At 49.0% G+C, this 17,649-nt stretch overlaps 1 protein-coding gene across 6 annotated transcripts; it reads right to left on the bottom strand.

The window, feature by feature from the left end:
• Position 1: 1 nt before the first annotated feature.
• Positions 2 to 16,836, bottom strand: mtss1lb (MTSS I-BAR domain containing 2b). Of its 6 annotated transcripts, XM_049717580.2 has the most exons (16): positions 16,339 to 16,836; positions 10,909 to 10,970; positions 10,741 to 10,814; positions 6,184 to 6,268; positions 5,891 to 5,982; positions 5,647 to 5,721; positions 4,913 to 4,921; positions 4,361 to 4,518; positions 4,024 to 4,131; positions 3,849 to 3,946; positions 2,966 to 3,116; positions 2,770 to 2,844; positions 2,255 to 2,416; positions 1,700 to 1,891; positions 1,420 to 1,585; positions 2 to 1,159 (listed from the first exon to the last, which is right to left on the bottom strand). In XM_049717580.2, the coding sequence occupies exons 1-16, from the start codon at positions 16,423 to 16,425 to the stop codon at positions 324 to 326; spliced, it is 2,430 nt and encodes an 809-aa protein (XP_049573537.1). In that variant the 5' UTR covers positions 16,426 to 16,836; the 3' UTR covers positions 2 to 323. The 6 variants fall into 6 exon arrangements, with proteins under 6 accessions (XP_049573537.1, XP_049573536.1, XP_068506558.1 ...); XM_049717579.1 differs by lacking the exon at positions 4,913 to 4,921 and having other exon boundaries at positions 2,966 to 3,245; XM_068650457.1 differs by lacking the exon at positions 4,913 to 4,921.
• Between the last annotated feature and the right edge of the window lie 813 nt (positions 16,837 to 17,649).

Genomic DNA, 17,649 nt, shown 5'->3' with positions numbered 1-17,649 from the left:
ACACTATCATGTACTAGTAGTTGTCCCTACTCGTACTGTATGCTAAAGTCATCCTAAGAGCAAAATACTACATGGGTGCTTATCGAGAGTATAAAATAAATGCTGAAACAGATTTCCATGAGTATCCTGAAGAGAAAACATGCCTCCTACGCACACACACACACACACACACGCACACACACACGAGTTACGGCGCTAACGTGTTAACATTTGATAGCGTCAGCTCTACCAGTATCTTTTTCCGTTTGCGTATGTTTTCATTCGTCTTGTTTTATATGATGAGATTTTCCCTACTGGTCGAACAGGAGCCTACGCCAGGCCCATCACAAGATGCGCGGTGCCGAGCGGTCGTTGGAGACCGTCTTGCGGAGTCGGACGCCCCTCCTGATGGTGGTCAGCATGTCGCCGGAGGACCCCCCTGTCTCCTCCAGGGCGTCAGCGCCGAGCCCCGTGGCAGCGGCGGCACCCACCGCCGCGGGGTCATCCGGGAGGGTCGGGAAAGGGAACTGCCCCTCCCCCAGGGCGTGCGCGCCGGCCACCAGCTCGCCAATCTTCTCCACCAGGCTGTGGCGGTTGGCGGCGATCATCTTTTCCTCTTCGGAGCCGGAGCCCAGCCCCGCAGCTCCGCGTTGCTGGGCGTAGACCTCGAGAGCCGCCCCGGAGCCCCAGGCGGTGTTGGGGAGGCTAAGGCGTTTGGGCGACGCCTTTACGTAATCCAGCGCTCCCTGGGCGTCGTCCGCCACGAAGACGCACTCCTCGCTGCCCACTCGGACCGGAACCCCTCCGGCGGCCCCGGGAGAGTGGGAGTCTCCGGGAATGGTGGGCGTCTTGACAGGCACGATGGGGGGTCGGATGGGAATGGGGCCGGCGCTGGAGAGGGTGCGTCTCACGCCCGGTTTGGTGGACGGCGTTCTCCGGATGGTGGCGGTGCCGGGAGTGCCGGAGCCACCGCCCGCCCCGGGGGGTAAGACGTGACCCCCGGGTCCCAGGACCCCGCTGGGCAGTCCGGCCGTGCTGGCGGGCCGCTTGGTCTGGATCATGCGCCGGTAATTCTGCGCAATGTTGGAGTGGCGAGGGATGGTGGACGACTTGTCAAAGTCCGTCTGAGCGTCCGGGCCTTCGGCGTCGCCGTTCACCGAGTAGCCGTCGTAATCGGAACCTGACGCGTGCCCACAAAGAAACATTTCTCAGGCATCCTTTTTAGCATATCTGGTCTTGTTTCTTATTTAAACTTGTGCCACCGCTTTGGGGGATTTTCATCAGGTTCTTTTTTTTCAACGCAACTTTGGTGACAGTAATTCCAACAAAACATGGCCTGTACTTTTTGTGACATTTTCAACCAGGAGAGTTTTCTAACTTAAAATGTGTAGCTTAGCTTCATCGTTCTGAAAGATTAATTTAGAATATTTTGAGGCCCACCCTGAGAGGGGATGGTGTCCTCGGAGCAGGAGGGGGTGGTGGTCTCGGTGCTGTATCCGCTGGAATACTGCAGAGAGTCCCTGCTGCTCTTTTGCTGCTCCGTGCTCAGGCCTCGGGTCAGAACCATGGCCAGGTCGCTGGCGGCTGGAGACGCCTCGTCTCCGTACTGGGGAAGACATTATTATTTTTCTTTGGCATCTTCTGAATTTGAAACACTTTGTGGTTCTCATATGAGACATATTGGATCAGACCAGAACGCAGCAGGGGTTCTCAACGTTACCTTGGCAGCGGAGGACATTCTGGGCCTCTGGGCCTCGTCGGCGTGGGACGGGCCGGCGTAGCCTTGCGCACTGGGCGAGCCCTCGTTTTCCCGCAACCTATCCAGCGGCGGCTCCTTCCTCCTCTGGACCGTGCTGGCGGCGGCCATGGCGGCGGCCACGGGCTGCTCGTAGGAACCTGCTTTGGACCAGTCCTAAAGCGTTTGGAGCGTGGTTATTTGCAGACAGCAAGACGCAAGGTCGCGTTACAGTCAGACTTTTCCGCTATCCGGCACATTGATGCAATCGGTCGCTCGGTCGGTTTGACCGGTCAGCTCGCTCACTTCCCGCTTAGCTTTGTAACGTCCAGGCGGCGGGCTAAGGCTGCTTTCACACAAGCTGCTTTCCGCTTTGGCCAGAAGCCAACAATCGACTAACTTAAAGAGAAAGCCAAACATGCACGTGAAAGCACCCTGAGGAAGCAAAATGAAGGTGTTAAAAAGAAAAAGAAAAGCAAGCCAATGGGGGGGGAGCGTGGAGAAACCAAGGCGCAGATGAGCAGGCGATGGGGGACAAACCTTCCAGGTGGGAACCTTGCAGGATGTGGGAGAAGAGGAGCAGGAGCCGGAGGACCGGCTATAGGGTGAGGGCGCGGTGACAGGAAGTGAGGTGACAGAGTGAGGCCTGGGCGAGCCTGAGTGAGAGAGAGCGGGGCGGAAGGTAGCGAAGGACGAGCCAAACTGCGGGACGAGAGACAAGGTCATAGGATCATCGGCGGGCGGCGGAAGAAGGGGGGAGGTGAGAGGTGGGGACGTCGCCCTCTAGTGGCGGGCACTGGGTAGGACAAGCCAGGAGTGCCGTTCATGCAGCACAATGAAGCAAAGTAGCGTCTACGTACTTTGTGTTGGCATGAGATGAGTTCAAGGCCATAAGCACATTCAAATTTAGTGTCTGTTTTTTTTTTTTCAGAACATACACTCAAATGCAATTTATTTGTTACTAAGCAAATATGGATAGAAGGACAGAATATAGCGCCAATGGGTGCGTGCAGCTCGGGAGATCATGTCGTGTCATTTTGTGTATTTTTACTCACCGTGGTGGGCGAGTTGCATTCGCTGACCGACTGGCACGTTTCGGAGGCCTCTGATGACGCCGAGCTGGACGACTTCTGCGGCGCGTCAAAAAAGAACAATCGAAAACAATAACAGTGTTTATGTCAAGTCTGACTATTTTTCAGTCGAGGGGGCTGAAGATGGCTTGTTGGAATCATGAAGCTTCGAGGTCCCCACCTGACTGGTGATGTCGGAGGGCATGGGCGAGGGCGGCTTGGAGTAAATGTTGGCGTCCTGAGAAACGAAGCCCGAGTCGTGGGACGAGACGCTGCTGAGGCGGTGGGCGGCGATGCCCCCCGCCGCTCCCCCGGCCTGGCACGGCAGGCTGCTGCGGTAGCGATACGAGGACGCGGAAGAGGAGGTGGGTGAGTGGGGCAGCGAGCCCCCGCCGCCACCCGGGCCACCCCCGCCTCCACCGGACGAGCGGGAGGCGCTACTGTGGCCACTGTTGACACTGCTGTGTGCGCGCATGTGTATGTGTGTGTGAGTGGGATGGTGATTTAGATGATTGGCAAGTGTGTGTGTGGAGGGAGGTTAGTCGCCGTTTAACAAGCACGAGCCAGAAAGAGGGCAACAATACACACAAAGCACACAAAGAGAGAGACACACACGAGTGATAGAGAGAGAGGAAAGTTGTGTGCGCCAGTGTTTGTGTTTGATCGAGCATGGGAGGGGGAAGGAAGCGGGGAGAAAACGGGGGAGAGAATCAGATCAGGAGCATCAAGGTAACACACACACACACACACACACAAGCTCACACTGGTCAACTTGACACGTATAAGGATGCGCAAACTGACACCCTAAGAACGTCAAATACACACTGACACGCTTCCATGCATTGGCACAAACAATAATGCATTTGGACACACATTCAAGTCGAGTAACTGACACTTAAGCATACATGATGAGTCTGACGTAACACGTATGGCACACACGCTTGGTCGCACAGCGCCTCTTTCAACAAATCAGGATTTCGAACCACGTCTGATGCGACACGGCTGGCTCAGCATCGTCAAGTCAAAGCAAAACGCATCAAGAACCATGAAAGCCTTCCGTGTACCTGCACATGCTGCTTTTGCGTGAGCTGGAGCTGCTGGGCGAAGAGGGCGGAGTCTGATAGGACCAGCTGTAGTCGGAACCCTTGAGGTCCTTGATCACCTGAGGACACGCATGCGTTCAGGGCTCTCCATCAGTGTGTGTGTGTGTGTGTGTGTGTGTGTGTGCGTGTGTGAGACCTGTTCACTGGCAGGCGGCAGCTTGTGTGGGTCAGTGGTGAGCACAGTGAGGTCGTCGATGATGGCCTGCAGGTGTGTGATCTCCCCCAACATGGCAATCTCGCCATTCTAACAACAAAAACACATGAACGACGTCACACAACCGCCGGTAAGGCATCACACGCACACACAAGTGCAGACCATTCATTTGAGCAGGGGTGTGTAGACTTTTGCTATCCATTGTTCAGTGTCCCCTTCATGCACACACTTTGATCCGTGTTTTCTTTTTGTCACACAAAGATAGACAGGCGCCATCTACACACACACACACACACACACACGAAAAGGCGTCACTGACCACAACTGGCTGCAAGAATGCGCTGAAGGTGCAAAATCGTCCCCGTTCCTCCACCAGGGCCCGCCGCACCGCCTGCTTCTCCATCTCCTCCATCAGCAGACACATGTCAGTCACGTCCTGCATGGCGCTGTCTAGCTGAGGCTGCAGGTCACCGCGCCCTGACAAACACAATTGCACAGATGGGCACCATTCTGACAAAAGTAGAAGCTTGTCGCCAACAGCAGAACCTCCAAAATCCAAATGCTTCTGCAGGGTTGGTCCCTTCTATCAATTTGGAAGCACAGGTTGCGCATCAGAATGAAGCGGCGAACAAGCGAGCAAGCGAGCGCATGCACGCAGACGCTCTGTCGAGCCCCAACCGGCCCAAAAGCAAAACTGCTCTACATGCTGAGTGAGTAAAAATGGAGACAAGTTGTTACAAGACGGGCGAGATGCATGCAAAATGGGAAACCCAGACAATTACTGGAAATACATCAAGTCAGATTGTGTGTGTGTGTGTGTGTGTGTCGTTAAAGGACATGGAAAAAGATAATAAGAGGGCCACACACTTACCCTGGATCTCTATTAGAGGCCAGCCAGAAGGGTGTGAGTGTGTTTGGGGGTCGGCAAAGTGGGAGAGAGAGAGTGAGCACAAAGTCTCATTAAGTGTTAGTCAGCCAACATTACAAGTGAGAGAAAAACTGAGGAATAAAAGCATAAATAGACATGTCACAACTTTTGAATCGTAAAGGTGACGTGTTTTCGTATTTGGCTGGATTTGTGTTCTGTCTGGCAACCCACAGAAGAAAACAAATGAGCGATGCGGAGACGCACCACCTCGGATGGCCACTAGGTGTCGCCATCTAGCTATATCTTCCACCTAAGACGTCACTGAGAACATCCCCGATGACTCACACTGAGCGTTTTAATTGAAAAATACAATGACGTTCGCGCTCTTTCACTCATTCGTGACCATTAACATGAAAATAAAAAGGTTTTGTCTACATTTCCTATCATGCTGTTTGTTTATAATTCAACATCATACTTGCCATCTTTATATAAGTACTTTTATTCTCAGCATCATCATACTCCAAGCACATTTGTTTATTTCCCATAAACATTCCACTTCATCCAAATCCAATTCATTCTTGACAATTATTCAGGGTACTAATTCAGGAAAGAAAGAAATCCCTTTTGAAGTGAAACTCCCAAGTGACACGACCACGACGCTGCACTTGGCGCAACATCGTCTCTCTTGACATCCGTGCGCAATCTCTACAATTCCCCTCGTGCAATCTCAATCTCACCTTTGCGAGCTTTCTTCTGGAGCTTCATGGTGTCCGACGACTTCTTCTTGATCTCGTGTCGCGACCGCTTGTACTCTGGCGAAGCCAACGTATGAATCGCATTAAATGAAGTTCAGAAGATTCAGAAATAGCGATAAATAGGACAATTAATTGATGGTTAACAACTAACGACTCTCAGCATGCATGTCCAAGGTCGCTGCGGCTTTTGGCACTTGGAAAACTTGATTGACTTTGCGCACGGTACCTTTGGCGTGGTCCTTGTCCAGCTGGTTGGCAGTCTTCTTCCAGTCCTCAATCTTGTCCTGCAGAGGCATGATGAGGCTCTCCATCAACGCACTGTCGGGAAAACAAAACGTATCCACTTTGGTCATCCGCAATATTGGTCAAAGTGCTCAGGACTTGTAGTAGCAGTTCTCAGTACTGGTTATCAGAGCAGTACTGCTCAGTAGTAGAAAAGTGTCTTTGCGTTTAGGCGGGACAGGAAGTAGTCAAACGGCTAACGAGCGGCTAAGGAGCTAACTGGTGGGCAGAGCTTACTTGGTGAACTGTCGGAGTTTAGCCTCGATGCTGCGATGCCTCATGCACATCCTGGTCAGAGCTGAGCCGATGTCTCTGGTGGCCCCTGGAGAAGTTAAGACCATCACATCACATCACAGACAAGAACACAATTGTACTTGGATTCACTAGTAATTAGTTAGGGTGCTGGTAGCAGTAGTAGAAGGCGTTCAGAAAGACACTATATTAACAGGCATGATGAAACCAAAACCGAGCCGATGCGAGCGTGCGTGCGTGCGCGCGCGTGCTAGCGGCTAACCTGCTAACATAAACACGGGTATCTATTTCTGGAGGCGGCGTGGAAAAAGTCAACCGGTCGGCCTTGAGTGATGGCCTGCGAGTGCGTGTGATTCCCAAACAAGGTGCTGCGAGTCCAGGAAAAGACCCTGACAGGCCCGAGTCAGCACTAATGTTACTGCTAATGTACACAGTGGAAAAAGTTGGGACTCAAGTGGGATTCCCTTGCCGGGAGCCCAAAGTCGGGTCGGAGGTTTGGGAGAGACGATGCAGTGCGCATTCATTGGGTACTTTTGACACCAATATTTGCCAATGTTCAAACTTGACACGTCTTAAAACGGACGTGTGGGAGATGCAGGGGTGCATTTTTCGGGACAACGCCGACACTCCTCTAATAAAGAGGGTCCTATTTTCAAAAACCCAAATCTGGTCACCCAATTTTAGACAGACAAGATGGGCAAGAGCCTCCTCTGACCCTCTCATTGATGCTCTGTCTCAGTTATTGCTCGCACACACAGCGTTGTCGGGATCTCCAGAAAAGCGCTCCATTCATAATTAACAAATTCCTCCCCTGCGCCTCCCGATCTGCCCGGCAACCGTTCAATAAAGAAGAGCTGCCACCACACACACACATGAACACGCATAAGCATGCCAGTCAGGCCTGAGCAAGTATTTGGAATGGAACTAAACGTATAATAGTAAGGATGATTGATGATGATGATGATGTAAGCATCTTTTTAAAAATCAAAACGAGAGGAGTGGTGGAGAGAAAAAGAAAAATGGAAAAAAGAAGGAGAAGCGGAAACCAGGCAGGAGGAAACGAGAAGGCTCGTCTCACGCATTTTAATGAGCTGGGGGGGGGGGGGGGGGGGGGGGGATGGGGACAAACTAAACAACAACAGCACTGCAGCTCCTGCGTGTTGCATACGTTTGATCTGGCTCTGGTTTATGATGGTCCTCTTCCTGTTTGGCTCCCATTAACATGCCTTTCAAAGTCAGCGGGAGATCAACAACAAGATGAGGAGATGCACACAAAAGCGCTCACACACACACACACACACCTCACATCTGGAATGCAGTGTGTGTGTGTACTATATTATCGTGTTCTAATCGCCTTTGATGATCAGAGAGCGACTTTAATTGAGTTGTAATGTTTTGGAAGCACCGAAGCACAGCAGATCACGTTTTAAAAATGCTCTTTGGAGATAAAGTGACCACCATCTTGGGGCAACTTAGCGCCAACGAAGTTGAAAGTACGTCAAAGAAAGTTAAGGTGATTCGTTAAGACAAAAAGATGCGCTTTGACGCAATTTGGAGGCGTCCGCAGGCAATTGGAAACGCTTGTCCGTCAATTGCTTATGCGTGGATTTTCATATCACTGCAGATAGAGAAATATTGACAACCTATCTTGAGTTTTGTCAAGCCCTGGCCCAAGACATCTAAATTGGGCTTTTCGGGAATTGATTTTCCACCTCGTGACAGGTTATCTAAAATCAAGTTAAACATTTCACAAAGACGTGTTGTTTCTATAACGATAAACTTCCACAGGGGTTATAACATCATCATATTTTGAGGAGCTAAATACAGATTGGGAAAAGCGCCATTGAGACCGTGGATTTGAAGGTTGACTCGATGTGCGATGTTTGCGGCAAAACCGTTTTTTTTTTTTACCCTGTTTTGTGTTAACTGCCTTGAGTCCATTGACTTGAATTCACTTGCCATCACCACCAAAAACAAACGCAGCACATTGTCTCTCTACCAAGTTGGAAATCGAGACGATAAATATAAAGGACATTTTTTGAAGGCTGGGGATGCTTTGACCTTGACCTGGACGAGTTATTGAGTCAGAAAGGTGTTTGGTTGTGTTACTATCTGACTCATAATGTAATTGTCATTCTCAGGTCATGATTTTAGAGCAAGACATCATTGTTGCTATGACTATTGCGGCACAACACCCTTTGCAAGTGTCCTCTCTCTCTCTCTCTCTCTCTCTCTCTCTCTCTCTCTCACGCACGCACACACACGCACACACTGACTTTAGTGTGAGGGGTCATGGTGCGGCCACTTCCTGTCACATCGCATTTCTCCAGCCAAGCAGCTATTGCCATAGCAACAAGAAAACCCACTCCCCAAAAAAACAACCCAGCGTTTTCTCGCAAGTGTCGACAGAACGCAAAAGGCCAACCAATCAAATTGTTCTTTATTCAGCCTCTCTTCGAAGCAAAGTGTGCTCAGCTAGCGCAACGACATTAACATTGGTGACAATTTACAATCAATATTTTGCCCCGACAGACACCGGGCTCTACCTCTGCGGGTAGAAAACTCCCACCTCATGGTGAGCTCCATCGTACGGCGGCTCCGCACCTCGGTCGCCATGGGAACCTACGACTGGTCTTGAAAGATTCATCAGCTGTACTATTCAGACACCCGGGGGCCGTTTTGAATGGTGGCCAAAAATGCATAGTCTGACTCTGCACGCATACACTTGACATCTCACGCTCTCCTAACATCACATGCGCAGAGATGGCACGGCAACACGCGAAACGCATCTGCATGGAGCTGTCACGTGACAGGCGAGAAGGAAACACACATGATCAAACAGAAAGGCACATACCAAGAGCGAGAGCCATGTTTTGACGCATTCATCATCAAGAATGGCACGTTGCCGTGACAACTGCAATAATGACGACGTCGTCGTCACCATCCGGGCAGGCCGAGCGGCAGCGAGCGCTGAGTCACACACTGCGGTGTTCTAAATATAGCATTGTGGGTAACGTAGTCTGGGCCCGACACGACGTAGCCGCCGCTAACCGATGCTTTGCGTGACAAGAGAAAAGTTGGACTCTAAGAAGCTGATTTTGAAGGCCGTCCCGGCCAACGGCGCTTGTCGGGCTCAAAGGTCAAATCAGTGCACGTCCTGACGCGGCCAGAATAAGAATTGATATTCATTTTGGTGCTGTAATGTGAACAGACTCCTTTTTTCGGGTTAACTCTCTATTTGCGTTGATGAGCGCGCACGGGCATCAGCAGTCACGCAGCCTCTGGTCTCATTGAACACAAGTTGGCGTCGGAGAAGAACAACTCGCTGAGCTTTCCGCTTCCCATGCTCACCAAAGCCCCTTCACTGTGTGCTCTCGTTTGTGTGTGTGTGCGTGTGTGTGTGTGTGTGTAACAGAGCACGTCTTGTTTGGTTGAGCCGCAGGACAATGCTGGATTGTGACATGAGGAAATGTCCTTCTAGAGATGCCAGCTACTAAGTGACTAGACTACCGTATTAGGGGGAGGGGGGGTCATTGGGAAGGGACGTGCCTTTTTTTTATTTTTAATTATTCAACTTTTTTCAATGTTAAATAATAAAAACATCCTTTTAAAAGATGCCCTCCCCCAGTGGAAACTATTTAACATTCAAGCGCATAATAACAAATATTCCAGCGACGTTTTTCTCAATGCACACAAAGATGTCATCCCTGAGCCCTTTGCTAACCAAAACAGCAGCATCCACAGAAACAACCAGTTGTCGGACATGTTGCGTGTGTGTTCACACACTGGCGTCCAAACAGCTGACTCCAACAACGGAGGATCTTAAGTCTTTCCTGCTCTGCTCTCAGCAACAAGGCTATTTTTTTCCTCACTTCACTTGTTGCCTGGCAACCGCACTGGCACACGTGACCTAGCCCGCGTGTGATTGGCCCAGGCCATCATGTCGCAAGTGTATGCGTGTGAACGTTGTACTACATTCACACCATTCACACCAACCATCACCGAGCAGGACACGTTTTTTTTTTTTTTGTTTGTTTGTTTTTTGCTTGTTCAGACTTTACTTAACTGCAATGGGTAAATTGACCTAACCGATTAGCCCTAAAGCTCAATATGTAATAATCTGAATACTGGAACGTAGCATTAGCAATGAAGCTACATTTTGTGACAATAAATCTCCATTTCAACGTGATAAAATGTAACAAGCGTAAAATGCACAAACAGCAAGTTGCATTATGCAACTAGTGCAAGATGGACCAAGCAGCAACTAATGAAAAGACAAAGAGTTGATTGTTTTTATCTTGAAAGTCCTTTAAACGTTCTTATGCTCAAGTAACAGCACTTGATGGTTTCTAATGAGCGTGATAATGTTGCAAATTTCTATCAGCCGTCAGCTATGAAACCAACTAAACTGCACGTCGGACGGCTTACGATAAAATTGCCACGGTTCAATAGAGGAAACAATTCAAGGGAAAAAAGCAAAACCAAGTAAATGCTACAAGAAAATATGCACCCGGAAATTCTGGCTCCTTTTCGGGTTCCTACCTCTCGTGTTGGTCGCCATGTCCGCCACCTTCTGGAAAGCATCCAGGAAGGCCACCGCCGCCAAAACCGTAGTTCTACAAAAAAACATCACCACACAAATGCAAAATTTGTCCGATTTTAATTTGGATAGTCACGATTTAATTCACGTGACCAGAGTAGTCAACTCACCTGAGCTGTGAATGAAGCTTGGTGGCCTTTGCGCTAAAGTCCTCCCACACTGGATAGGAGCACTGGTAACACACACACACACACACACAAATGGTGACACACATTCAATATAATGCTGTTTGTAAAAATATATTAAGTCAAAATGTTTTGTTTTGTCATTGTAGACACACCTCCCATGTGAAGCCTTCAAATCCCATAATAGCCTCCTTCAATTCCCATCTCATACACACACACACACACACACACGCAACCGCATCAAAGCATTGCAAATGAAATTCCACCCGCCACCCTCTGCTGCTATCTAGCTGCATCCCAGATTATATTACACTCGATCCACGCTGACCTCCGAACCCCAATAAAACGCCTGCAAATTGACTGTGTGTGTGTGCACGTGTGTGCGTGTGCACGTGCGTATCAGATGGTGTCATCAACCTGGCGAGACCTAAAAATTAGGAAAAGAACAAACGGGGAATGTGAACAAAGGCGATGTGGGGGCGGGGCTATCATTAGGGATGTCACCAACAGCAGAAGACTAATCTGGTCCGTTTGATGTGGCATCATTTGGGTTGGAATTGTTGCGGGGTATATTTGCGTCATTGAAGACTCGAAATGTGTGTTTTCCCAAAACAGCCACACTTTAGCCCATGAAGGGTTTTAACACCCACACAATAGGTTTCATCAGCCATACTTTTCTCTGTAAAATGTTTTACGAGCACACTTAAAGATGTCATCTTCCTCCTCGTCCTCCTTATCTTCAGCTCGTTAAAATGTTTGGCTCATTAAGGACAGGGGATACTGGGAGGCAGCCAAGATGGCCTCTTCTCCCCCCCCCCCCCCCCCCCCCCAGGCTGCCTTTGTGAGGCCTGTCAAAGCTTTTCTCGTCACACGAGGGCTCAATATTCCTCTTGTTTGTCTCCACCAGCAAAAAATTTCAGGAACAATGTCTGTTAGCTTAGCACGATAGCATACATTCAAAACCGTTTACGAATTTTCCAGAAATATTGAAGCAACAATACGGGAATGCTAATGCTAACAAGGTTGGTACATAACAGCAGGCGAGACACGCTATTTATTTCTGGACTTTGATTAACTTCAGAGTCAACTTGCTAAATGCTAACACTATAGACAGGCTAACTAATAGCTAGTTAATTTAGTGTCAAATTAGTACATCATGATGCGTCGCTGTAAAGCCGTTTGTCCATGCAAGAATCAAATGAATAGATGACGGTCTCTCCTCCCCGTGTGACTGCAAAACACAGTTCTAGTCGACATATTAGATGAAAAAGGATCATCCATTTGATCCAAAAAAAAAAAGCTGTGAAATGAGTTTCTTTTAAAACATGTGAATTGGTGCGATTAGACCACGAAAAAAAAAAACGGGGCTAATCCCTCCATTCCTCTCCATGTCTCTCGGTGGCTCTTTTCTGGATTTCCTCTGTTTGGCTTGCCGGCCGCCGGCCAAACAAAAGAGACAAAAGAGATGTTAAGCTCCTCGTCCGCAGCGAGACGCCGGCGGCCCGACCCGCGCCGGGTCCGACATACGGCACGGAGAGCAAGGATTCAAGGTCAACTTGCAACAAAAAGTCGCAAAATGGAAGAACAGCCAAAAAAAAAAAAAAAGGACAATGTGTTCTTCAAGATGGTTACCCTAGCTAAGCATCCAAAAGAGAAGCCAATAGAAGTTGGATAAGGTCAAAGGTCTGATGGGGTTCTAGTCGCCACTTGAGTGCAAGATGATGTCACTCATGTTCTTCCATATTCAATTGGTACGATTTGTGACGATTCACCTTGGGAGATATTTGACCTGATTCTGGTCAGCACTCCACCCGAATCTGCTCAGCACTCGACCAGTTCGACTTTGCGAAATAAAAGCATGAAGATGGTTGAATTTCAGTTTTGGAGGCACAATTGTGGAAAGTAAAATGTCAATGTTGCGCAATCAGTCACTTGTCAAGCCATCTCTCGATCCACATTGCTCTGATTCTCCGCTTTCTCCTCGAGCCCTTTTTTTTTTCTTCTTCTTTTTTATGGTCACACAGGCACTCACAGTAAGAGACAGTGAGAAGAAACAGGCCCGTCCTTCATGTCCCCAAACGAAATAATCCAGCAGAACACTCCCTCCATTTTGCTCCGCCTTTTGTGTGGTGAAATCAGACATTGGCTGAATCACTTGTGTTCTTTTTTTGCCTGGCTTGATGGCACCGAGCGTCCGTATTGTTGCTTTAGTGCAGCTGCACTGAGCGAGCGAGCGAGCGGCCCTGCATCCGGATGACCATGAAGGTCAGGCACCAACATGTCAACACCCGCACCAGATTCAGAAGATGATTTTTGCCCGTCCAAGCAAAACTAGAGATTTTCATGATGTCATATGCTAAACAATCTGTGTGTCCGATCCCTGATTCTAGTCATGCACTTGCTTTTCGGGAGTCTGAGCCCCGTCCTGCCACATCATCACGGGACAATAAAAGAATTGACACATCCCGCAGGAGACGGAGGTTGGCTTTGGATGCTTTATCTATCTGCATTATTGTCTATGGGGAGGGAATGCAATTTAATTTTACAAATACACAAGAGCTCTTGAATAAGATCCATGGAAATCACTTATTTATTCTTCCATGGCATTGGCCCACTGACCGTGACCCCGTGAGTAGGTGTGTGTGTGTGCGCGCGAGTGTGTGCAGATATAGCCCAGCCAGGGTTACATTGTGGCATTCTAAACACACGTAAGAGATATACACACACACACACACACGCACGCACACACACACGCCCTATCTGGGTGGAGTGTGCGTGCCGACGGCAAAGAGGAAGGGAGGATTGCGATGAGGAAGTAAAAGCGCAGGCATGTTTTGAAGACATCCAAGCTGCTGACGTGACAATGTGTACTTGGATGAGTGTGGGGGAATTGGGGGTCAACACGCTCATTAACATGCGAAAATAAATCTGTTTCACAGTCAAAGTAGGGTCAAGGAAGCTGTGATAATTGCACGCAAGGTTGCAATTTGGATTCAAACATTATTTCTAATATTTATATATTGTTCTTCAATATATACTTCCATTTCGATTTCAGGTGTTAATTTTGTATAAAAACAATTATTTCATTTCCGATTTTTATTTCATTTGTATGTCAATGTCAGTCACAGGCCAAAGTTTATTTAGAAACTAACATGAAGTCAAAGTACTCAACCTAATTTGTGAGCTATTCGGTTTTTGACAATGATTCAATAAATGGAGATGCTGTGTCACAGGTGTCCATGTTGCCAGGCAACCAGGCCACCAATGACTGCGCCAGTCTCAAAATGGGCGCAGGAGGAGGATGAGGAGGCAGCTTTCACCTTCACTGCGAGTCGGCGGGACTCGCGTGACGCTTAACGGTCAAAAGTGTCACCATGACGACCAGCTCTCGTGCATACAGAGAGGGCGTTTTGGATTTTTTTGTATGGAATACATTGGAAGTTACATCCTAAGAAACCGGAAGGAGGGCGCAGTTCACGTTTCTGGAACAAAATGAACACACTGGCTAGGACCTGCTGTTAGCCACGGCCCATGCCATGAGCCTCACACACCGACGAAGGTGCCGAGGCGACCGCGGCTACTGATGTCACTCACTAAGCCGCGCCCCCTCAAAGGCAATTTTTGACATTTTCTCAAACTAGTTTTATTTCTTGTTCCATTCTGATACAATGTTTAAAAAACGAATAACTAAATAAAACTCATCGGTCAAGGTAGCGCTGTCATTATGGATCAAATTGGTCAAGAATGTTGATGATTTTCGCAAATGTCTGTCATCTGTGTGGCATCACCTCCGTCCTGTTCTCCTTGTGTGTGCCTTTGCCCGTAGTTCATGGCTGACATTTACAAGCATCTGTTTCCTTTTTTCGGGGGGGGGAGCGTGGCAGTTGTTTTGGACAACCAAGGGGCTCCTTGCTTCGTTCGGACTCGATTCCTGACTTGCTCAATGGCTCAAGTTGACTCGCTTGATTTTGGGAAGTGAACATTTTGGACTTCTGACAACGCTGACTGATGTAGCCTGCTAGCTGTCAGGCTAAAGCGCTATGATGTAAATGAGCACATCGATTGACAGTCACATTTGCAGCGCACCAAAGACGGATTGCTAGACAAGCCATTCAAAAGTGACTTCAACGGCAAATGTCTCCGTGAAATCTCCAAGTAGAGTTCAGAGGGCATCGGGGTGCATGCGAAGACGCGCTCGCAGCGGCGCTCACTTTGACACGGATTCAGTGCGAGCATGCTAGCGAGCAAAAATCACGTATCACCTTTCACTACTTGGAAAAAAATTCCTTTCATTGGATCAGTGAAGGCCTACAGTAAGTACTTGAGTGCTTTTGGCGAAATCCAAGGCACGTAATGGACCGATTGCCAGGCCACGTCAGGACAAACAGAGACAAACAACAAAACGTTGATGAGATTCAAACCCAGAACTCCAGAACTGTGACACAGCTGCGGTCAACATGAGACCGCCATGCCGTTCATGTCCTCGTTCGGGTCAGGACCAAGAGTTCAGCCCAGTTTGACTGACAATCACAAAGCCAGAGACAGCTTTTACACGAGTCGGTCATAATATTAGGTACACCTACGCCCCTAAGCCGATGCAAGAAATTTCCCAAAATGGTTTGTATCTGTCACGATAGGCTATCAATGTGGTGTGCTTTTTGTATTGTCATGTTGTTGCCCTTATCTGCGTGGGAGAGGACCAAAATATTAGCAACATCAGTCGCTCCACCACAATAATAAACGTATTGTGAAATGCAGACCGTAAGCAAACGTCATCTTAAAAGAAATTACAAAATCCCGATAAGATGTTAGGAATGGATCATTCGGACGCACGCGCGCAGACACACAAAGAGGATGCAGAGGAATGACACACTCGCAGCCTCTCAGCGCTACCAGCAGACAGGGGGGGGGGCGGGGGCGTCTGACTGACGGCTGGGGGGGCTTCTACTGATGTCGTGCACCCATGACAGGAAATCAATAAGGTTGCGAGATGAACGAATGAATGAATGAATGAATGAATGAATGAATGAATGAATGAATGAATGAATGAATGAATGAATGAATGAATGAACCAATAAGGAGCCGTCTTTCTTGCATTACGTGATGATGCACATTAAAAAAGGACGTCCGATAATGGATGCAGGAAGGCGGGGGGGGGGGGGGGACAGACGTGCGCAGCATGGATGGATGGATGATGGATGGATGGATGAGGAAAAGGATGGAGGAAGGATCCACAAAACGGTCATCTCATGACAAATACAAGAAAAAGGCTATCATTTGGAGCTTGGATTCTGCTCAAGGTTCTCCCCGGGGATGAGGAAGGAAGGGAGGGGGGCGAAGGGGGTACATGTGTCGTTATTAGGCAAAGCACGGAACACACACGCACGCACGCACACTCACACACTTAGTATTTACCTTCATGTCGTTGACAATGGCCTGGAAAAGACCCCCAAGGGCCCCGCATTCCTTCTCCACAGCCTCCATGTTGGCCAAGTCCACCATTCACACACACGCACGCGCGCGCGCCCCGACAGCGCGCGACCAAATATATGAAAATATAAAAACAGGGAGGGAAAAAAATGGTATTTCCAAGGAGATCTTCGCTCCGGCTTTCTTCGTCGAGGAGCGACACACGCAGGGAAAGAAGATGAGGAAGAAGACCGACGTGACGACGAAAGATGCGCTCTCTCTCTCTCGCTCTCTCTCTCGCTCGCTCTCTTTCTATCTAACGCTTGCTCTCTCTCGCTGTCTCTTTCTCTCGCTCTCTCGCTCTCTCTTGCTCTTTCTCTGTCTCTCGGCGTTCACACGGTACCTGGACGCGCACGCGTATTGGCGCAATGTGGATTCGTGGAAACCCAACCGGCTGCGCGCACGCGCAGCAGACAGATAGCGATGGAAAAGCGGCGTGCGCGTGACCATGCGCGTGTGCCTATGTGCAGACGCGGGATGCGATTGGTCGCAGAGGCGGGGGGGGGGGGGGGCGCTCTGGCAACACTAACTGTGAAACACTCACGCAGGCAGAATTTGTCTTTGGTGAAATCTCAGATGATGACCTCTGAATTTTAGGACTGTTGCTTTGAGGAAGTGAGAGAAATTAAGCAAGATCCATCCATCCATCCATCCATCCATCCATCCATCCATCCATCCATCCATCCATCCATCCATCCATCCATCCATCCATCCATCCATCCATCCATCCATCCATCCATCCATCCATCCATCCATCCATCCATCGAGTGAAGGAGCAGCAGGAATTTCTGGCAAGAATTGTCTGTTTAGCGCACATGACAACAACCGCCCAGCTTTGTCGTATGTCTGGGCAAGAGAAATTGTGAGAATTCCAAAAGGTACAAATGCAACATCAAGACCCCCCCACAGAAAAAATGAATTATGAAAAATGAAGTCGTGTTTGCTGCACCAACTTTCCTAGGCTGGTCTCTCTGATAGTGTCTGCTGATTCTTGGTGTGTTGGTATCACTTCCTTCCTGCGTGTCTGTGTGCTGAGTCAGCACTCTGCCAGTCAAGTGTCAGCAAAGGCGGGGAGGAACCCTTAAGAGAGCCCACGACAAGAACATGTCTGATAATAACATTGGCTGGGGTGGTGTGTGTGTGTGTGTGTGTGGGGAGGGGGCCCTAATTTTCCTGACCTCACCCATTCAGCACCCTTCCCTTCCTCCCACCCCTCCTTCTCATCCTCGTGGTGCTGTATACGAGAGCAAAATGTAG

Source organism: Syngnathus scovelli, chromosome 4, assembly GCF_024217435.2.
Source record: "Syngnathus scovelli strain Florida chromosome 4, RoL_Ssco_1.2, whole genome shotgun sequence".
Classification (NCBI taxonomy): domain Eukaryota; kingdom Metazoa; phylum Chordata; class Actinopteri; order Syngnathiformes; family Syngnathidae; genus Syngnathus; species Syngnathus scovelli.
The sequence above is the reverse complement of the archived record's forward strand: the minus strand, read 5'-3'. Positions and strand labels throughout refer to the sequence as shown.

Bases quoted from the DNA above. Each gene is read 5' to 3' on its own strand.
- mtss1lb (XM_049717579.1), bottom strand. From the start codon at position 16,425: ATGGTGGACTTGGCCAACATGGAGGCTGTGGAGAAGGAATGCGGGGCC. The intron at 4,132-4,360 runs GTCAGTGACGCC...TTTTGTTGTTAG, and splicing joins CATTCTTGCAGCCAGTTGTG to AATGGCGAGATTGCCATGTT. The intron at 3,246-3,848 runs GTACACGGAAGG...GCGCGCACACAG, and splicing joins CGCAAAAGCAGCATGTGCAG to CAGTGTCAACAGTGGCCACA.